Source organism: Apostichopus japonicus, chromosome 4 (assembly GCF_037975245.1).
Source record: "Apostichopus japonicus isolate 1M-3 chromosome 4, ASM3797524v1, whole genome shotgun sequence".
In the NCBI taxonomy this organism is placed as follows: domain Eukaryota; kingdom Metazoa; phylum Echinodermata; class Holothuroidea; order Aspidochirotida; family Stichopodidae; genus Apostichopus; species Apostichopus japonicus.
This window is the reverse complement of record NC_092564.1, coordinates 24017381-24040835: the sequence shown is the minus strand read 5'-3', so window position 1 is coordinate 24040835 and position 23455 is coordinate 24017381. Positions and strand designations below refer to the sequence as shown.

The window sequence follows — 23455 nt, the reverse complement described above, 5'->3', positions numbered from 1 at the left end:
TGATTGGTAGATTCGTAAAAGGAGGATAGTGACCTTAGATAGGGTTATTGGGGGCGTAGTGCAAAAATGTTACCAGTTAATAGGATTGGGTAGATTGGAGTGTGTATGTTTAGGACGACAGGTAAGAGAGAAATACAGAGTTCTTACTCCATATATACATTATATGTATATATACATTACATCTAGGTACTGTGTACACAATGTATTTAGGCTACTGTAGCATCATGTGTGAAATGTAAACAATCAAACATCAATGTGGAAATTCATAACTGAACCAGCTGTCTCTTAATATTCATTATTCTACCCGATATTCTTAGCTTTTCTTGGGTTTCTGAACTGTCAGATTAAAGATGGGTATCAAATATGATAAACAAATTCAAATAAAAACTGGTAGCAAACTGCTTATCCACTAAAGAGCCTGTGTCAGAGTATGTGTAAAGGTAAGTGGGCCTGACGTTTCGAGGCTGAACGACAAGTAACAGAAACTACAATGAACAAAATACAAGCACAGCATACTGATTAGGTTAATGAGCAGGGTGATCACAAAGTGATAAAACAATCAGCATATTAAGAATCTTTGATTTCATGTGTTACTCATGATCCTTGCTGTCAGAGTTATCAACAAATCGTTACAAAAATTAGTTTCATAAGTCAATTAGTGATAGCATCAAAGGGACGTGAGATAAACACGAACCCTTTCTGCCACCCTCCTCATTGTTAACCTCATAACCACCTGCAACCAATTGCAATACCCCTCTCCCCCCTTCCCCCCCCCCCTTAAAGGACCACATGTATGCAGATGTGAACTTTAAAGTCATCATCTTCTGATGTCATCTCAACAAGGGAGAGGAGAAAGAAGTGGTTGGTATCTTACCTGCTTGATGATTTGTCGGATAACCTCTGGATCCATACCGTGCCTGTTCATGGTCGTTAAATGGGTCGACAGCTGAAATAAACACAACAAATAGGTCAGAAATCAATGTTGCCATGGTAACTCATTGACTTTGAACTATCTCTGGCTTTCTTTCATACTTGTTATCTGAAGCTAAAGTTGCCATATTATAAATAAAGCATTTTCCAACCGTTCTTGATTTGGTTGTGCTATTCCAGGAAGGGGAGGGACGGGGTAATAGGTAAGAGAAATCTTCTCCAACGAAAGTGAACATATTAGTGTTGACAAACCTGCTTGATCAAAGAATCTATGGATATATTGCGAGATTCTCCATCCGATCTTGACTTGGTTGGTGCTAGTCCAGCCATGTCGCTTTCTAGCATGGCAGGCACTGTAAGGGTGAAACAAAGTGAAAAAACAATGTCATTTTTATGGCCACGATGAACAAGACTACAAGTAAGGCTAGATATACACCATTGCACAGAGTCCATGAACCCATTCAATATTAAACAGAGACAATTATCAATTATCACTATTATCAGTGAACAGCAACAGCAGAACACATAACAAATAAGATGATAGTTTTACACACCTACATTTAGCTTTGAAACAAATCCCAAGACCCTTGACTTATAACTTATAACTCCCGAAATAATCTCTACTTCCATTGCTGAAAGATTCCTTCATCATCAGGTTAAAACACTTTTTTTTTGGGGGGGGGGGGTTGGGGGAGGTTGGGGGAGATGTGAAGAGAGAGTGACTCTAATGCAAGGTATTTTATTGTCCAAGATACCATTGCTAAAGTTCTAACATAATACTTAGGAAGCCTGTTTGAATAATGAAGTGGCATCAAATATATGCTCTTTTATAATACACTATTGGAGAGGGTGGAGTAAGGAGAAGAGGGGAGGTGGGGGGTACTTGAGGTCCTACCTTGCTCCTTACTATATAGTTATGTAGGTATTATATTTACTATTGGAAAGGGTGGAGTAAGGAGAAGAGGGGAGGTGGGGGGTACTTAAGGTCCTACCTTGCTCCTTACTATATAGTTATGTAGGTATCATATTTACTATTGGAAAGGGTGGAGTAAGGAGAAGAGGGGAGGTGGGGGGTACTTGAGGTCCTACCTTGTTCCTTACTATATAGTTATGTAGGTATCATATTTACTATTGGAAAGGGTGGAGTAAGGAGAAGAGGGGAGGCAGGGGGTACTTGAGGTCCTACCTTGCTCCTTACTATACTGTTATGTAGGTATCATATTTATTATTGGAGAGAGTGGAGTAAGGAGAAGAGGGGAGGTGGGGGGTACTTAAGGTCCTACCTTGTTCCTTACTATATAGTTATGTAGGTATCATATTTACTATTGGAAAGGGTGGAGTAAGGAGAAGAGGGGAGGTGGGGGGTACTTGAGGTCTTACCTCTCTCCTTACTATATTGTTATGTAGGTATCATAGTTGGTATCGTACTTAAAGGGTGACATATTTACTTACAGATCATTGGTTGTAGTTTGTTCTCAATGATTCTGACCAGCATCTGGTAGATGTGCACACCGAGGTCATTCATTACTAGTCTGTACTCGGATAAATCAAAGTTTCGTAAACAGTGGTTGTTCTGTATCTTGTTGTTCTGTGATGAAAAATTCTACAAACAGAGGAAAAACAGCAGAAAAACGTTTTTAAATGATATTCTTTGGAATATGCAATGAAGATGTTGAAGATGACATCATTCCGTTAATTTAAGACTTGAATCCTTTAAATTGCCGTACTGAGAGCATGGAATGGGTTTTCAAGAGTAACTGGACTTTGGATAAAATTAATAGATGGAAATAGGAAAATTGAGCACCTCGTTCCTGACACTAGACATCAATAAAAATGTCTTCTATACTAAAACAACAATGGTCTGAATTTTTACCTCTACACTCAAATCTGTTAACTTCATACATCCTATCATTTGCATTAAAATTAAGGAAAATGTTTTTTACTTGTAAAAAGGCATTACCACAGATAATTATATCACTTAAGATAATTAAAAATAACTTTGAAAGATCAACTGATGAATACCTTTATTAAGGTAATTTGACATAGTATTTTATTATAAAGCATTCCTTAAATTTGAGGTTTTGTATAAACTTGAGTTACATTCTTTAAGATACTTTTAACATCTTATCGTTCGAGGTAAATCATCGTAGCTATTTAAATTAATCTTTGAGGTATCTCATTTTAAGATAAATCCCATTTATAATATCTATGTAATATCATTTTTAATTATTTTCTAAGATATTAAACATATCTCCTTTAAAGTATGCATCCATTTTTCTTAACGAAATAAACTGCAGACATCTCTACAAGATAAATTTACATACCTCCTCTCCGCTATACTGCTTAAGGTTGTGTAATAACCTTATAGTGTTTGTCAGCCAAAAGGACACATATTCAACATCTTCAAAATGTTTCTGCAAAAATAGGAAGGATTTCACTTAAATTAATAACAGTTTTTAACTAAGGTACTGACTGACTCTTGATATCAATGACAGAACTGTTTCTTTTCACCATTGAAAATAAGAAAATGTTTTTAAAGGGTTAAGAATTTTTTGGCTAGCATGAGATTTGAACAAGTGATTACAAGTTCTCTGCTGTAGTAGCTGAGCAATGCATCTCATAATTGGTGGCAATCCCTACCATGTCATTGCTTTTGGGTACCGGTCAGACACCACAATACCTTACATACCATGTCAACAGGGATGACACCCTAGTATCAACTAATGCCACTAAGAAAGTGGCATGGAAGGGATTTTCCGGAGAAAAAACTCCAGAGAAAGTTTGGATAATAGGAACAGTGGTAGAAAGAAAGAAACACAGCCTGTTATTTCTGTAACATGCCATCTTGGATTTAACGTGATATTCTTCCTCTTGTACTGACCTTCACAGTTTTCTTTACGCTGTTGACGACCGCCGAGAGGAGAGACTTGACTTTGACGTCATCGTTGATGTAATCAGCAAACCGTATTGACATGAAGAGAAGGTACGCAGGAAGCCCAGGAAGCACCCGATCATCTATATTCTTAGGTTGTAAGTCTGTAAAGATTACCATTGTATATTGCTCAGTTGGATCTTACTATATATATACATTATGCCAAGCTTGGTGGTTTTACTATTAACAGAGCCAGCAGCAACATAGGGTCAAGGACTCGAGGGTGACTGCAGAATTGTGTCACCACAGTGTGTGTCACATGGTACATCATGTGATATCACAATATGCTTCTTGCTTCTTAGCATGTAAAATCACAATGCATATATCTTAACATGTGACATCTCAATAGGTATCTAAGCTTGTGACATTACAATGGGTTTCTAAGCATGTGACATGACAATGGGTGTTTTAGTATGTTACATGACAACTGGTAGCTTAGAATGTGACATCACAATGTACAGCTTAAAATGTGACATCACAATTTTGCATGTGACAACACAACATGCATCATTTAACCCATCATGAGACTACTGCACAGTATGTATCATAGGCTCACAGACTGCTATACAACTACAACATGCAGTATTCCCAGTGTGTACCTTACCACCAAACATGTATCAACCACAGTGTCTCATATGACCAAACCTGTGATATCACAATATGCATCATTTATTATGTGCTCACAGACTGCTATACAACTACAACACAATATGCAGTATCCCAGGGTGTACCTTACCACCAAACATGTACCAACCACAGTGTCTCATATGACCAAACCTGTGATATCACAATATGCATCATTTATAATGTGCTCACAGACTGCTATACAACTACAACACAACATGCAGGATTCCCAGTGTGTACCTTACCACCAAACATGTATCAACCACAGTGTCTCATATGACCAAACCTGTTATATCACAATATGCATCATTTATAATGTGCTCCCACTGCTATACAACTACAACACAACATGCAGTATTCCCAGTGTGTACCTTACCACCAAACATGTATCAACCACAGTGTCTCATATGACCAAACCTGTGATATCACAATATGCATCATTTATAATGTGCTCACAGACTGCTATACAACTACAACACAACATGCAGTATCCCAGGGTGTACCTTACCACCAAACATGTATCAACCACAGTGTCTCATATGACCAAACCTGTGATATCACAATATGCATCATTTATAATGTGCTCACAGACTGCTATACAACTACAACACTACATGCAGTATCCCAGTGTGTACCTTACCACCAAACATGTATCAACCACAGTGTCTCATATGACCAAACCTGTGATATCACAATATGCATCATTCATAATGTGCTCACAGACTGCTATACAACTACAACACAACATGCAGTATTCCCAGTGTGTACCTTACCACCAAACATGTATCAACCACAGTGTCTCATATGACCAAACCTGTGATATCACAATATGCATCTTATCGCTCATTAAGCTACTGTACGCCCCAGCCTGTATCTTACCTATAATGACAGCTTTCACTAATCTCTGTTCATCTTCTGGTTTGTATTCTATCATACCCATGACTTCATTTCTGGATTTACTCTTCACCTGAGCATCCATGGATGATGGCACTTCAGACTGAGTCGGTTTGTCTCTGTTTTCTGATGCAACTCCAGACAAAATACCTACAGAAAACATCAGGAAAATAGAACGATGGTAAGTGTGAGTTTAAAGGGGTATTCCAGTTACAGGGAAGACAACTTATACTCCAGTTCAAAATTCCCATCTCAATCAACACTCTATTCCTAACTCCTGATACGTTTGTTTGAAGGTGACCCAGAAATATTTACCTTACCTCCCCCCCCCCAAAAAAAAATAATAATAAATAGATCACAGTAGGTGGTTTGTGAAGTCATCATTTTCATAAGAATCACATCTTTTTAATTCGTTTTATATAAATGCTCTCGTTGAATTTACCTTTAAATGTGAAAGATTACAAGAGGAAATTCTATTTTCCAGAGATGATTACAGAGATGGCAGACATCTATTAAATCCATCAACTTTCTACTAAACACTGACAGCAAATCCTGAAATAATTATCATTTTATAATAAATATTTATAAATATCATATAACATATAATATTATTTATATCACAAATTTCATCTGCTTATTGCTGGGGTCTGGCAGGGGGGAGGGGGAGGGGGGCTCTTACTAGTGTCTCCTGCGGCTAGAACCGTCAGCCTCTTGTGTGCTGCTTTGAGCTGTTTCTTCAGTTTTCTGACTTGCTTTTCCAAGTATTCATTTTGTTCAGCGTAGTCCTGGAAATAAAGTCGACAATATAATATAAAATGTAAAATCAGAGAGTGGACTGTGGAATCGTCAAGAATGAATTCTAAGCTTGACTCCTATTTGGGCAAAGCAAATCATTCCTGCTGAAAAATTATTAATATTTCCTTTATCATTTTCTTTCAATTAGTATTTAAGCTCAACCATAATTCTTCATTGGCCATTTTGGTATGTAAATTTAACCATATTTTCATCGGAAAGTTTGTGTTTTTGTACTCACCATATTTTCAATGGTCATTTTGGTATGTAAATATAACCATATTTTCATCCAAAAGTTTGTGTTTTTTATACTCACCATATTTTCATTGGTCATTCTGGTATGTAAATATAACCATATTTTCATCGGAAAGTTTGTGTTTTTTATACTCACCATATTTTCATTGGTTATTCTGGTATGTAGATATTACCATAGTTTCATCCGAAAGTTTGTGTTTTTATACTCACCATATTTCTGGTATGTAAATATAACCATATCTTCATCGGAAAGTTTGTGTCTTTATACTCACCATATTTCTGGTATGTAAATATAACCATATCTTCATCGGAAAGTTTGCGTTTTTATACTCACCATATTTCTGGTATGTAAATATAACCATATCTTCATCGGAAAGTTTGCGTTTTTATACTCACCATATTTCTGGTATGTAAATATAACCATATCTTCATCGGAAAGTTTGTGTTTTTATACTCCCCATATTTCTGGTATGTAAATATAACCATATCTTCATCGGAAAGTTTGCGTTTTTATACTCCCCATATTTCTGGTATGTAAATATAACCATATCTTCATCGGAAAGTTTGCGTTTTTATACTCCCCATATTTCTGGTATGTAAATATAACCATATCTTCATCGGAAAGTTTGTGTTTTATATACTCACCATATTTCTGGTATGTAAATATAACCATACTTTCATCGGAAAGTTTGTGTTTTTATACTCACCATATTTCTGGTATGTAAATATAACCATACTTTCATCAGAAAGTTTGTGTTTTTATACTCACCATATTTCTGGTATGTAAATATAACCATATCTTCATCGGAAAGTTTGTGTTTTTATACTCACCATATTTCTGGTATGTAAAAATAACCATATCTTCATCAGAAAGTTTGTGTTTTTTATACTCACCATATTTCTGGTAGGTAAATATAACCATATCTTCATCGGAAAGTTTGTGGTTTTATACTCACCATATTTCTGGTATGTAAATATAACCATATCTTCATCGGAAAGTTTGTGTTTTTATACTCACCATATTTCTGGTATGTAAAAATAACCATATCTTCATCGGAAAGTTTGTGTTTTTTATACTCACCATTTTTCTGGTATGTAAATATAACCATATCTTCATCGGAAAGTTTGTGTTTTTATACTCACCATATTTTCATTGGTCATTCTGGTAATTTCCTCCTGGAGAGCTTGGTTCATTTTAGCTTCTGGCGTCACTTTCAAGTTCTGAGAAGAATTATGGATTTGATTACGACACAAACGAAATGATGTGGGCTTAAATAAAGAGTGGCGTAGACATCAAGAATACAAAATTATGACTTACCTTTCAAAACTAGAAAACTTTCTATCTGATCGGACATAAGTATAATAATTTGACCAAAAATCAGTTCTTTGTGACAAGTAAATCATGATATGACTTTGAGATTGGGCACGTACAGAACCACAGAATGGTATCAAACCATGGTGCAGAATCATTCAACTTTGCACTCAGGAATAAATGTCCTCACTGTTTTCATAATACTATTACTACACAGCTGTAGATAGAATGCAGATCACTGGCAGGTTAAGCCACAGTTTGGTAGCCATGGCGATCAGTAAAGTAATAGGGTGACACTTTCACTTGTTGAGGTCTTGCTGCCACAATCTCCTACTCCAACCCATCTCCCACCCATCTCCCACCCCTATCCCACACTTACCCTACCTGTCACCCACATGACTTAACTTCCTTACTAAACATTCCCTTGTCAGTCAAGGGACACTGCACATACATGTCATGTTCCCGCTTGGATTTCAATATATTGAAACAGACAACACCTTGTCCAATACCCATCAGAACCAGTATTCTATTGCATAATTGTATGAAAACTTAATTATGTATTTTGCTCTCTTATTTGCAAAACTAAGTGAATTTGATCCTAAAAATCACATTTTATATATAATTATAACACAATTTCAATTCCTTGTTTGTTTGTTTTTATTCAAGTTTTCTTTAATTCTCTTTCATAGATTACTCTAATAGTAAAGCTAAGGAAGTACAGATGCTACGTGAGTTTTACTTTCGGTGAATCCAATCGAAACAATCATTCACTCATGAAATAAACAATTGATTTACCTTTCCAATAATATTTTGTTGTCTTCCATTGTCTTTCTTCAGTTCGTTTATCTGTCCTTTCAGCTCCTGCTTTTCATGCTCGTGGTTCTTCTTGACGGCTAAAATTTCTTTCTCAAGAATTCTATAACACAAGATATAAAACAAAGATAAGGCATCAAAATCTTATATTGAAAAGTCAACGAAGCAATGTCATTGGCTTCATTTCAAAATATTTTCTATTATTTCCTGTTTAACTTCTGTGATGTACAAAATGGCTACAAACAATCCAAAGAATATATTCTTAGAAAAAGTTTCTTCATTCGATTGACTTCAAATCAGAATTTAATGTCAGTATCTTTAGTTCAACAAAATAGAAAAGTTGTCTTTGTATATATTTGTTGGCATTTTTACTTATGTTTTTATTTATTATGTTGAATGTCTGGATGGTTCCTACAAGGAAAAATCCATAATTTCCTCTGTTTGTGTCTTATTGTTAATGTTGATTGACTTATAAAAGCAACCATCTCAAACTATTCTTCTGAATCAATACAATCACACACTCGGACACATTTGAATTGCATTGTAAACTCGTTCCTTAAGACATCAATAATTCATTGCTCTATTGTTTGCTCTATTGTTGCCTCTCAGGAACTGAGTTCTGTGAGGTAAACAAAGTATTCCATCCAAATTTTGATTAATGAAATATGATATCTTAAAATGTAATCTCTCTTAAAATGGAAGCACAATTTAACTTGGATTGGTGTGAGCTGTTAAAAGAGTCTGTAACATACCAAAATTATATCCTCACTCTTTTCGTCTCCAGTTTATACTTTAAAGTGTAATTTCTAAGAATCTAATTGAGTGGTATTGCAATGTAACCTTCAAATAAAAATGACTCATCACTTTTTTGGGGGAAAGCTTACACAGCAGGATAAACTTACAGATATGAACACACACACAAATATTTAAAAATACACATAAAACAGCAGTGTTAACATCACTGTTTATGGACCGTTAGTCGTTTATGGTCGTTAGTATTAAGCAGATGTGATTGTTATATATATAGATGTGTTAGGCCTGTTATGTAACATACATATAAATACAATGATGCATGGAGGGCTGGTTAATAGCGATCACTTCCTACCACCTCCCGGATTAGTCAAAACATGGTACTTTTTAAGAAAAGTCGCCCAAGAAAGAACCTGGGCACGAAAACCCAACAACCGATCCGCTCTCAATCCCAGTCCCTGAGCATTGAGACTGAGACTGCATGTTCATCGCCAGATGTGTATCACGATTCCCCTAGAAGTGGAACACAATACTGCACATGATCTTAGCCAAATGGCCGAGACTACATATGATCTTAGCCAAAAGGCCAAGGCTACACATGATCTTAGCCAAAAGGCTGAGAAGCGGCAATCCTGGATTAGTAGAAGCATGGTACACCAATAGTTACCGATGATCAGGGAATAAATTAAGTATTCAGATTCTGTTGCCAAGCAGTTTGAATTCAATGAATTTTGTCTCGTACAAAATACTATGGATCATGATTACACAAACTGTTACACATCTTTGGATTTGTATAACAATTTGCCCATTTTGCATAGCATTTTGCATGGCGTTTCTTATGATGTAAACTGGATAAATTATTCCCTGATCAAGATTTCGCAGTGATAACCAAATAGTGTTAGTCAATTACCACACTGTGCCACAATATACCACAATCAACTGATTTCCATAACAGGAAACTGTTAACACAGCAAAACTGACAGGATATTAAAGATTTACAAAAAAAATATTCTTATCTAGCGATGGGTTATATAGCACACTTTGTTAACAAATTTTGGGATGCAGGATTCCATCTTAAAACGAAGAAAGTAGAAGAATATGGTGTTCCCTACCCCTTGCAAATCACATTTATAATTACTGTAATAGGTGAATTACCTGCCACACAGCACAGCTGCAATTCACAGCAACTGATTTGCATCATGGTGCAATCAAAAGCAATATGCCATCTATCTTGTCCAATCAAGAGTTTACTTAGTATTATCCTACACCTACAAATCTTTCACAGATCTAGTTTGAACCCTCCCACCCTTCTCCTCCACATTTGCTAGACCAAATCCTCCAACTCAAAATATGAGTCCATTTGTAAGAATATGCCCAGCAGCACTAGCAAGTGCATTTATGTAAATGTTATCTAAATACATGTACCAATGATAGACTGGTTTTTAATTGCTTCATTTTTTTATTATTTCATTCACATCTCCATATGTGATTCATTCTCTACCTATCAGCATTTCATCCTAGGGAAACTTTTTGTGGCAGTGAAAAATATGTATGCATAAATATTTGCTGACCTTTGTCAAATGAACACGCATGGGCAATTCATTTCATTTTTGGTACATGTTTCCCTTCACAGCAGTTACAATCATAGCATGTATATAGATGTATTCATAAAATCCGCCTTTCTTAAAGTTGCAGAAGCGACCATCTTATTTAGGAAACATAAAAACATTCATACATGGGAGTAAGATGAGTTGTTAATACATTTTGTTTCATTTTGAAGTGTATGTGTTTTACAGTGCTTTCTGCCCCACGAGGTATTAGTATATAATCATTGATGATGTATGCCGCATTAGCAGATGGGATACAATGCACACATGGGCCACTTCTGTTGCTTTTTGTTAGCGATATATTATTTGCTTCACTGAACACGTAGACCTTACCCGTTCTTCTCTCTTAGCAACTGTATGTCGCTAGGCTCTGGTGTCCTTGATGAGAACAGGAACAATACATTACATCAAAATATGTACAAGCCCAGAAGACAAAAAAAAACTATATAAAATCCTGGAAGAAAAATCTATTAATAAAAACTGCTGGCATTTTAATCAGCCTTATTCATTATTATTAATCAGCCTCATTTAATATTTCACTCCATGATAGACAATTCTCATCAAAAAACAAAAAAATGTGTGTTTAAGATGGGATTGCTAGGGTGACCATGAAACAAAAAGCTACACCTGTTAGATTACTATGTGACTAGTAATCCCATAACTGAATCAGTCAGATTACTATCTGCCGAGTCAGCAAGTTTTGTAGTTTCCTCCAATTAGAACTCAATTTGAAACAAGCAATCTAGCTGTTGATTATATTTCTATGATGTATTAACTGATCATGCATGATACAAGTCTGATAAATGGGCATTCTTTTGCAGACTGGATTCATACGTATGATGAATAGCACATAGGCAGTCATTGGTCTGATTCATACTAGGATGTTAATACTCAAGTCAAATATATACATCCTTCACTGATCTCTGATAACAAACTAATATATGCATGTTACAGAAGAAATAGATGAAATGCATTCTGGCTAAATAAGCTAGTCGGGACAAATTGCATTCTGGGTTCACAAGCAAGTTGATCCAAAATGCTATAAAGTCATGCACATAATTTAGTATTAAAGCTTGGCCTATTTCATTGTCATCTAATAGTGTGCATGCAAGGGAAAGATTACAGATCAATGGGAAATGGTAATATAGTCAAATCTGATTTGAAAAACTTATAAATTGCATTTATCAATCAATCAATCAGTCAATCAACCCCAGCTATTTTCTACATGTTTTCTATGTAATTGTCCTGTAGCAGTTTGTAAACCTAGCACCCTAACACAGTATGGCTGTGCAGTTTTAAGTCTTTTGAGATAAATGGAGTTTTACTAACAAGCAGTGAATTTCCTTCTATTCCTATATTGGATTTATAATCTAGCAGATTATGGCACCTTCTTAAATGGTCACACCAATTTTTATGGCTACTATTAGGTTTAATGAAATGATGTTTTGCAAGTATTTTGTTCAAAAGTATATTGCCTATTAAAGACATACTATTCTCACATAGAAAGCAACACCATGGAGTGAGTAATGCCTTAATACACTGCCTTAGTAAATATTCATATACCCACATTATCAAAAATGAACAGCATTTTTATGAACAAGATGTATTTGCCAAGATGGATGAAGTGTTTCAGGATAAAACTCTTTTCACAAAATATGATGTAAAATGCAATGAGCTTCAGCAATAATTACACACATCAAGTTATACAGTACAGAATCAACACTGCCATTCACAATGATCTTGTGTGAAGTGGTTTGTGATCAAAGGCTAGAGCTATTTGAAAGTTTAGATCAGTTGTGTTTCCTTATTGCATTACTTTATGATACAGCTGGGTCGTACACAATGCTGCTTGCCTGCACACACAAGTGATCATACACAGTAACTGTTACTCATACACAAATGGTCCAATTATGAGATGATCATATAGAGCTTGTCATATTATATGATGATGATACACAATGTCTTCTACATCAAACACAACGTTCCTCTACTATAGAAGGAGGACACGCAAATCTTACATCTGAAGAATGACCCTACAAAATGAAATGAATATTCACAAATAAGTGAATAGTCATAAATGCTTGCAGATACAGTGATCAGACATAATGCATCAATGTTGTATGATGGACATTAATGTTGCTAATAATTTCACATTAACTTCTAGCTCTGTGATAAACAGACAGAGTGCTTCTACAGATGGATATTCATAATGCTTCTATGCATAAATATTCATAATGATATCACCAATCACAATGCTTCTAGATATATAGAGTGACCAGACACAATGATTCTAAATTGGATAAACTCACAATGCTTCAGGATATGAATATTCATATTGGTTCCAGAATATACAGAGTGACCAGGCAAAATGATTCTCATTTGAATAATCACAATGCTCCAGGATATGAATATTCATATTACTGCTAGTTCTACATAGATTGACCAGGCAAAATGCTCCTCAATAGTCTGCAATCTAGCAGATTGTATTTTTTTTGTTTTTTGTAACAATGCAGATGCAGTCATACTCTGTATATGATAGCATTGCTATAGGATGATGATGATGATTGGCCAGTAGCATAAACAATGGCACGGCTACTCACAGCTTATCAACGATCATATCACTATGGCTTTCCGTGAGATCACCGTATTTTTCAACAGTGTCTTTTAAGCTACTTTGACTGGCTGAAAGTGCTGAAAATAGACTGATTTTGGAAATAAAGAACAACAAATTAGTGTTTTTTTTTTCTTTTCCAGAATTTCTTGAGCAGCACAGCAATAACTTACACTAGCATTGTTTGTGCTATAGGGGGTGGGATGTTATGAAATTACTTAAGCCAAAATCTCTATTATATAAATCCAATAACACCCATTACTGAAGCAAACTCTTTGCTTGGTGAATCCTCAATTACTCGAGGGCATATTGAGGCAAATGTTAATCTCCTAACCCAAAAGCTGGATTTCAGTTTCACACCGTAAATTATGCTTACTAAAGAAGACTCTAAACCCAAAGTTTAGTTTTACATTATAGAGATGATCATGATAAACAAATGTCTCTACCTCCCTTTTTCCCCCTTATTCCCCCATAATCTCCCCTCTCTCCCCCCTTACCTAATGTTTTGTGCCATAGTCTAGAAATATGAGATGAGGGAGGGGGTGAGGTACCATTAACCTGATTACTCTGACAAGAACCGATAAAGGTAGACAACTTTGGTCACTTTTTTGGTGGATTTTGAAATGGATGACCACAGCTTTCCCACATAATGAAGTAAGTTATTTTGGAAAACTGTCGGTTCTGTTTACTGTGAAAGTAAACATAATGTTGTTGTGACTTAACACTGCAATGTCATTGTTTAGACTTGTTCAAGTCTCACACATGGAAAAAACATCACTCATCCATTTCTACCTGTTCAATTGTTCAGCTGTTTTTTGGACTTGTAACCCCCCTCTCCCACACCACTCCCCCACCTCCATGAAAAATGATGGTGGTTGGGTTAAGGTCTGTCTGGATTTCAATCTTGATATGAATAAACCAGCGATAAACCATGGTGGAGGTTATCATCACCAGACTGTATATACCAGATAGATGGAGAGATCAATCAATACTCACTGGTTGGTCATCTTAAGGGATTTGTAGGCCACCGTCAGATCACCATTGCCGTGGACAGATGTCAGCTCGTCATCGGACATGAGAAGATCTTTGTCTGTGTTAGTCGATGCATCGTTCGTATCGCTGTCCTGAAGAATCAAACCCATCGAGAAAAAAGTTTTGTTGATACAACGACAAAAAGGAGATTGACATTCATTCATCTTGTTATTATTATTGATTCAATCTTTTCCCGATGTTATTCAAGCATAACATATACTCTGTTTCTATAGTAACCACTATCACCTATTAGAGATTCACTTGTTAGGAAAACATCCTGTATCTCTCCTGTCTGTGTGTAGCTCAAATCTTTGTCTGTTCGTCTGTCTCTCTGGTTTTTTGTAAAGCTCCTGATAGTACCATCAGGTTCTATTGTACATTCACATTCACACAAAAGGAACTAAAATATTTAAATTGAGTCTTTCACCGATGAAGTCTTACTAAAGTCAAAAGATATGAAAACTATATACCACCACCGGGGGGGGGGGGTGTAAGTAGGGTGATCAGGTAGGGGCACTGTCACTGATGTTACCAGTCTAGACTGATGGACCTCTAAAGTGTGTCAAGGTTCACAATATTCTTTCCCTGCTTCAGTTCACTTTTGTGGAAGAAGAATGCAGCATACAAAAAAGCTCCTCAACATAATAAAGCTAAGCTCAAGATTGGATGATATGGTAATAGCAAAATGCTAAATCTGTAATTTGATTGCTACATTTAGCTGATTCGAAACCAACCTTAACCACTTATTAGCAACAAATGGCAAACCTCCACCATTCCATTGCAAACAAAATTGAAGTAACTGAACAAAACCTATTTTCACTTATTGTAGAAAATATGAAACAAAGTAAATTGTATACAGTTGCTTTATGTTCCTTCATGCCTGATAACTATTTAGCTCAGTACTTCTATGAAAGAATAAAACCAGCCAGAATAACAGTCAATGGTGTATATAAAGAGTAACCAATTCTTCAAGGAATTTTATTGGGATATTCCATTAATTAAAGGTGGCCAATCTCTGTTGCGGTCTTGGTGTCCGTGCTACAGTCAGACAAAAGCAAAGTCTTGATCTTTGTATGTGAGAAATGTAACCATTTTTATAAGGATTAACTATATTCAATAAATGCTTTGTATCATTGCACTTTAAAAACATAGGTTTGAGGTTTGAACAGAATCCTAATTTTTCTTTTCTCTTTGGTCTGCTGTGTGAAGTCAAACCAGACCCCTAATACAAGAAATGATAAATATGTTACCATAGAAACTAACCTAATTCTGTTTCTAAAGTCATAGCATTCAACAACAGTAGCATTACTCTGTTGTTGGTATATAACTATGGAAACTTTTTAAGCTTTTACCATCCCACCAGTTTGTTGATGCATAGGTATTGAAAACTGTTAAACCTTTGCAACGACACGTTTTCAGTATTTTATAGAAGTATAAGGAAAGAGCAAGGAGATATTTGCAAAAATTGTAGCCATCCCCCCCCCCCCCACCCCTGGTTATGAAATGACCAGTAGGAACTAAAGGCAGACTTCTTTAGTTGGTATTAAAGCAAAGGATTTTGACTTCTGCATTCACCTCCATTTCAATTTGACCAAATAATATCAAAATTTGCTTACAAAAGTTGATCCCAGTCAAATTTTCAGTTTACAAATTTGTTTGCATAGTTTACACTTTCTCTGGAAAAGCTGAGAAATATTACAGATAATCTAAACTACATTTTATCATGCATTTATTTGCATTTTGTGATTTTCTTTCCACGTTTTCTATGATTATAGATCGCAGGATGCAGGAGTAAGAAGAAGGCTGCTGGAAGAAACAAATGGCATTGCGTAGGGCCAGGTATTTGGGTATCGGGAGGGGGATGGGGTAAGAGGAGTAGAATGAATCTCAAAAGAAAATGTAGAGCATCTATTCTAAATGATTCTTTCACTTATCTTTGATCCTTTCATGTTTTACAAACTTAAATCTCTCATTCTAGTGATAAATTGTCCCAAAATGACCCAACTTAACTTTTCCAACTTTTTCAAAAGTGATATGTTCAAATATGAACCCACTGCAGACATCAATTATTTTGTTTGTCAATTTCTAAATGTGGATGGATGAATTCATGTCATGGTGAACTACAGAAATGTGACAAAAAAACAAACAAAAGATACCAAAAATGGGATGATTTTTTGGGGTATTACTTGGACAAAAGCATGTCAGAAGTGACCAATGGTATTTTTAATCTTATCAAAGCAAAAGGAACAATAGCATAATTGGCAACTTGCAGCAAGCATAAATTCCCAGTATTGCAATTATAAGGATGCCAAAGGAAGCCATGTCATTTATTCTTTTCTAAGAGAGTTCACTTCGACTTTTTATCACTGCTATTAGATGATGATGATCTTGTTGTCTTGTTATTGCAAAATGATCGTTGAGTAGCACGTTGTACTCAATGTGAAGATTCTTGAGTTCTTGCGAGAATCCCATTTTTTTATTCTGCGGCTCACTAGAATTAACCGATGAAATAACCTTTAAATACCTCAAAAACTTTCTTATTGTTTTTACATGTTATTAATAAACATGTCATAGAGCTGCTTGAGCAGGGAATTTCCCCATGTTGGATGGAACCTGTATTAACTCTCTGAATAGCGATTGTTGAGAGAAATGGCTATGTTTTAGTTTGCAAATCAGTCGATATACTCTTTAACAATAATCAGAATGCTTGGTTCAAACTACAGCCAACCAAACACAACCTGGAAGAAATAATTGAAGGAAAATGCTGCCATAAATAATCCAACTCCCAGGTCTGTACTAGGTTTCTCAATTTTTATCTTTTATGTTACCAAAATCAACTATTTAAAATAATTTTTTTTTTTTTTTTTTTTTTAAAAGGGATCGTTTGTATTCATTTTAATGAGAAGAAACAGAGTATGATGAAATATCAAAACTAAGCTTGAAAAATGGGAAAAGAATTTGAAAACAGCAAATATAATTTTTGGGACCTACCTCCAATATCTTCCTCAACTGCATTATCCAGCAGTAAGTGATTTTTTTTATATAAAAATAATGAAAACTCTTCAAAGGGTATATGAACAATTTCACATTACCATGACTATTAGGTGTTGTAATATTTGTAAAACATGAAAAATATCAGACACAACATTTAGTTCAAAGCTATCTTTAAATGTTAGAAAGACTTTGAAATATATATTTACCGTATCAGAGATGTACCCAACATACATCAACACAGCCTATGCACTCACCACAATGTAGAGCTACTCTGATAATAAACATTGTACAACCCTGGGTTATCCCATCCCTCCCCTACCACACCCAAACAGATGTGTAATTAAGCTGGTATACATTGGTTGTAAGATGGTAGTTCTGATATAAACAGAGTGTCCCAATTCTTATATGCAACCAAGGGCTAGGCTAACCTACGATAAAAGTGCTTTAGGTTCAGTTATAGTATTAACAGTTGTTTTAATCACTTAACTTTCTTCAGAGACTACAACTCTGCTATGGTGCTGACACAATACACTAATCACATATTTTTTGCACTCGTGTATAGTGGTGTGTGGAGTGACAATACGCCTCAGATATGACTAGCTGCTTTGAGCAGTGTGTTATGTATATATATATATATATATATATATATATTGTGGTAAATGAAGATAGCCAATGAGGTGGCAATGAATGTTTTTATGAAAACAGAGCATTCAGTGAGATGGTACTGATTGATAATGAACGCTTTCCTAGGAAAATTTAATCAACAAATTTTACAAATATATATAAATCACATCCAATCCCTGTCACATTTACCACAAATTCCAAACAGCTTTGATAATAGTTTGTTTTAATTCTTTTTTCAAAATCCATCTTTTGATTCCTTCCACTAACCTGAAGGTCCCATCTCCTTTGGCTGTTGGTCAGATTTGTCTTAAGCCGGACAATCTCTTGCCGATGTTTCTCGTTCTCTTCTCCCAAGACACTGACTTGCTGCGTCAGTATTTTCATGGGGTGGTCGTCTGATTTGCCGGCCGACAACGACTGATGCAGATCGTGAAGATCTCTTTTGTGCCTGTCGTTGGTTTCTTTCAAAGATTTCATCTTTTAAGAGAAAGACAATCCATCATCTATTTTACCACCTTGTTTCATTTTATTCGGTGATAAATCCGCAAAAACCAAAAAATCACGACCGAGCCAGCTATCATTAAATGATATGGAATTTTCTCTTTAATACTGCTATATAAATAGCCCCCCTTCACCCACCCCTCCCCTACCCTTTTATCAGACCCCCTCCCTTTTACCAGAATGTGACTTTGACCACAAGATTATTCTGCTCAATGGATTCAGTCCTTCTAGGATAGAATCAATGACACAACAAGATAATTTCCCTTGCTTTTGAACAGTACTTTAGTTTCAAGGGCCTGTGATATGTTTTCTACAGGACAGTACGTTATCTGTTATTTTCTGTTCCAACATTCCAGTTATAAATTTCAGCTGAATTGAATGAAATATTTTTGTGAATTTCAATGCAGCCTTTGATCTTGAATTGAGCCTATCTAAGATTTTTTGTTTTTAATTTTCCAGCCTTTGATCTTTGAATTGATCCTATCTAAGAATTTTTTTATTTTTCATTTGCAACACGTGGCTGACCTGCCTGGGATCACAAACATTAATGTTCACCTCTTTATGATCCAGTGTTCGGAATCAGGAGTGATAACAGAACATCCAATTCTAGTTTACTGGCAGAACTCTTTTCCAACAATCCTATTCACTTTGATTTTCAAGTAAGTGTCGAATCATTGTATTTTACCTAGCTGTCTAACTAGAGTCAATCTACGTTGGCCTTTTAGATTCACTGTTATTTCTCTGATTACTTATAACAATTGAAAAGACTGATGAGTTCTATTGTTTTGCCATTATAATTTAGTTTTAATTCACCTACATTATGAACACTAAAAACATAGGAGGAAGTGGGAGAGGGGTGAGGGGGGGCATGAGGGGATCTGGAAGATAACAGTGAGAGGGGGGAAATTGTGGGCTACTAGATGCTTGATACCAAAAGAGAGCAAATAAAACTCTTTGTGCACAGGCAGGTTATAGGGTAATGGCTTCACTTGCTCATTTCCAGCTTAAAATGCATTTGTTTATTAAAGGAAGGGATATATAGAAGTTTCTGCAAGAAGAAGGATTTGCATCAAATAAACATGCAGAGAATCTTTCCCATATGAGAATTAAGCATTAAAACAGCATTCTGAATAGAAAATGAAATCTTTTTCACTTTTTCATTTTTCATATTATTAGCTTAAGCTCTTCACATTTTCATTTTGACTAATTAAATATGTAATACTGATTTAGACAAAACTATCTGGCTGGGCAAGTTTATCAAAACTGAAACAACATCATTACTTATCTTCTTAATTAGTAATCTTGAGGTTAGAAAATGCTAGGACAATGCCATGTTATCGACTGAAAATCAAGACTTGGACAGCAATTCTGAAAACATTTAGTAAAATTGTTGTAGACTAGTCATTGAGCTGATCAGTGACGCTGGGAGAATCAACTTTCTAAAAGTGTAATTTCAACTGATGGTATATAAGAAGAAAACACCCAAAGGTATATAAATGAGGGTAAATCCAATAGCTTTAAAGCTACAATACACTTTCCCAAAGTTTCAATTCAACTGGTGGTACATTGATTGTATCTCCCTATTCAACTAAGAATGTTTTGAAAAGATGGAATTAAACAAAAATTAATTTGAATGGGTTTTATATTCAAAATGGCTTCAATGGAAAATGTATGACGTGGATCTTTGACTGCAATCTTGTCAAAACTGTCACACCGTGACAGAAACAGAGAAGCAAAGATGTTTTTTATTTTCCTGATTTCCTGCTTTCTGCTTAACAAGCAACTTTTGAGGGCAATTAACCTGAGACGATAAACATTATAAGGAATGTAAGCAATTTTGTAATGTTTTCATTGTGACGTGATATGATTCAGGAATAATATATGCAATGAATGCATATGGTAGGTGAACATGAAAAAAGGCTGGTATGTTTGGTAGCTATTAATGTAGAATTTTTCTGAGCAGAAAGTCTATTGGGGTGTTTTTTAGTTGTGTTTTTTTAATTTGGTCATGGAACCTGGGACACTTTTCTATCTGCCTTAACATGGGCACCAAAGAGACGAGTCTATCCCTGTCAAGGAAGTCTATGTGCTTGCTACCATGCAAAGAACCATCATTGATAATACTGTGTGTAATGAAAGTACTGTTCACTACTTGTGCAAGCCTGTTATCAAACAAGTGAACACAGATATGTAATAAAGGTATGTGAAGCTCAGGGTTGGTTTGGACCGACGATCTCTTCCACCTCAATAGTAAAGAATACCTTAACAGAAGTGAGATGCTACAGAAGGGGAAACCAAAGTTTACTTGAAAATGGTCCAATCCTCTTAAGATGACCTTGACAGCAGTATAGGGGGGGGCAGTAGGGAAGGAGGGGGAGGGGGAGAAGATGCCTGTTACTCACCTCCAAACTGACGTTTCCCAATTCGTTCTCCATAATGTCTACTTTTGTCCTTCCGTCCATCTCCCTCTTGTCTAGATTCAACTGTAGATGTTTCTTCTCTTTCTCCAAATCTCTGACTTTCTGCTGAAGTTTGATGAGCAGGCCCATATCAATACCGCTCCTCAAATCACCTTGTTCCTACCACACACAAAAAAAAAAGAACAAGAAAATGTAACTAAAAACACCAAAACATATTAAACGAACACTTTTGCTTCTTGTTTCTTCTTATTACTATCGGTCGATTAATTTTCAACGATCTAATTGATCTCACTTTCTGTAGAAAATAAAAAATCAATTCACCACAAGTCTTCTATGAGCTAACTTACCCTCTAGACCTTAAACAGCAAATTTTGACAGCACAGACCAAATGTGAAAGGGAATTCCCTGTGAACATCAGTAAATGGCTTTCACAGAAATGATAACAGTCATTTGTAGTTCTAATAGCCGTGTGAATCACCGAAGACCATGTAACGAGGAAAGGATATGATACTAGACTTATATACATCGACTCACAAAGGTTCTAAACCAAACACTGTCACAAACTCTCACAAAGACGTATCAAAATAAGAGCATATTAATGTCCAAACATGAACATCCCGGAATGTTTCCTTCCTCATTCGATTCCTAGATGATTGAACCGTTAATTTAATTAGTTCCTTGCCTCCTTCGTTTTAATTGGTTGCTTTCAGTTTGTTGAAGTTAATGAGACACGAATTGATGAGAGCAAAGTGAAAGCTATTCCTAGCGACCTTTGGCATCGGAAAGGTCGGTGTTTAGTTAATTACAGAGTTCATTGTCTTTCAGTTCTTTGTCTGGAAGGGTTATCTAATTAACCGTTAAAACGACTGAAGATTGGACAGACAGAGGGAGTTCCGCAGCATGACTTGGGTCTTGTGGTACAAATGACCAAAGAAAGTAACGACTAAAAACACACAGGATCTAAGATAGATTAAATCTTGCAAAGTTCTTTATTTTCAGTTTGGTTCACACTTTTTATTTCCTCAACTTCATCATTTAGAGTTACATCTCTGACTTAACAGGAAATGCTTAGGCATGGGTGGGAGGGGGAGGGGGAGGGGGAGGGGAGGGGGGGCGATGACGAAGGGTACCAACCAAATCGTGAGAGAACCAATTTTGCACCACACTATTTTCCCACCAATATTCCTTTTGGATTCTAACACACACAATGGTACATTGGCATGTCTATCAGTTGGGGGTCATGACCCTTGACCCATGACCCTTGAGTTGTGCAACCTGCAGGGCAGAGGGGATAGGAATTAGGGAGCACAGAGATCCTGAACCCATAGTGAATGTGTGGAGGTCCACAACGGATGGAATAGTGTCCCTGGTAACATCGTAGACCCCTATTCCATCATGCCTGGTAGCCTACATAGTTAGCTTTTGTTTTCCAAAGAGATTTTTACCTGACCGTTTTCCAAGGTTTTGGATATTTAACATTCACAGAGCATTTAAAAGAACCGGTGCCCTCTCTCACCTCATTTTCCGAGTCGATATTCTCGTTATCTGACTTTGGTAAAGTGCCGTATCCTGATTCGGACCCTTCGTTGCTGTCATTGCGGGAATGACGAGGAGCAGCCACTGGTCTGTGACCGTTATACTGAAACAAAGACAAAGATATAAACATCCGTTAATTAACAAACTACATATCCATTCTACAGCTTTTCTTTTGACAGTCCATAAAATTGCACATGAATCTACTGTCACATATAACATTTTAAACTTTTTGCAGCATTAAATACACAGATTCTATAAACAAAAAAGGAGTTTTTTTTACCTAAATACAACTATAGATTGTTTCAATGCATATGAGTTTTGCAATTCCATTGCAATTTTTTCCACACATGTTTAATACAGGGCATTACTACATACAAATTCACTCACGTGATCAATGTTCCATACAATTCACTATCATAAGCAATGCAACATTACATAGTGGTTCATTAACCACCAAGTAGTTGTTGTGAGCTAACCGCACGCAAGCTAACCGCACGCAAGCTAACCGCACACACAAGCCAACAGCACACAAGCGGCTAACTACTAACCTAATCATTTACATATTATACAAGGCCTTGGTTCATCTGCAGTTAATATGTTACATACAGAGGTTAAAGCCCTATTATGCATGCAATCTCAATGGTCTAAACAATCTTTTTTTACACTATTGTACAGTAAATAGTTACACATTCAGAAAGATGTACTTTTTTGCCAGAATTTTGGCCGATTCGCAGACTTTGAGGGAAAGACAAATTCAACATCGACTTTGTTTATCCAAAACATTAGTTGGAGACATGCATGGGCAGTTAGTTGTGTTGATTTTTCCAT

At 35.9% G+C, this 23455-nt stretch overlaps 1 protein-coding gene across 11 annotated transcripts in view; it reads right to left on the bottom strand.

Annotated features, from left to right (window-relative positions):
* Positions 1–23455, bottom strand: part of LOC139966870 (unconventional myosin-Va-like) — a 105826-nt gene that overhangs the window by 4502 nt on the left and 77869 nt on the right. For 3 of the 11 annotated variants that reach the window (XM_071970311.1, XM_071970309.1, XM_071970313.1), the window contains 16 exons: positions 22608–22730; positions 21074–21250; positions 18438–18647; positions 17544–17561; positions 14517–14644; positions 13510–13611; positions 11243–11287; positions 8535–8655; positions 7571–7648; positions 6060–6165; positions 5366–5530; positions 3812–3966; positions 3255–3344; positions 2383–2533; positions 1183–1283; positions 875–946 (listed from right to left, as the gene is read on the bottom strand). In XM_071970311.1, the coding sequence (XP_071826412.1) occupies positions 875–946; positions 1183–1283; positions 2383–2533; positions 3255–3344; positions 3812–3966; positions 5366–5530; positions 6060–6165; positions 7571–7648; positions 8535–8655; positions 11243–11287; positions 13510–13611; positions 14517–14644; positions 17544–17561; positions 18438–18647; positions 21074–21250; positions 22608–22730 (1842 nt within the window). The remainder of the gene's footprint in view (positions 1–874; positions 947–1182; positions 1284–2382; positions 2534–3254; positions 3345–3811; positions 3967–5365; positions 5531–6059; positions 6166–7570; positions 7649–8534; positions 8656–11242; positions 11288–13509; positions 13612–14516; positions 14645–17543; positions 17562–18437; positions 18648–21073; positions 21251–22607; positions 22731–23455) is intronic. The other 8 variants (XM_071970312.1, XM_071970314.1, XM_071970310.1 and 5 more) reach the window with 8 other exon arrangements.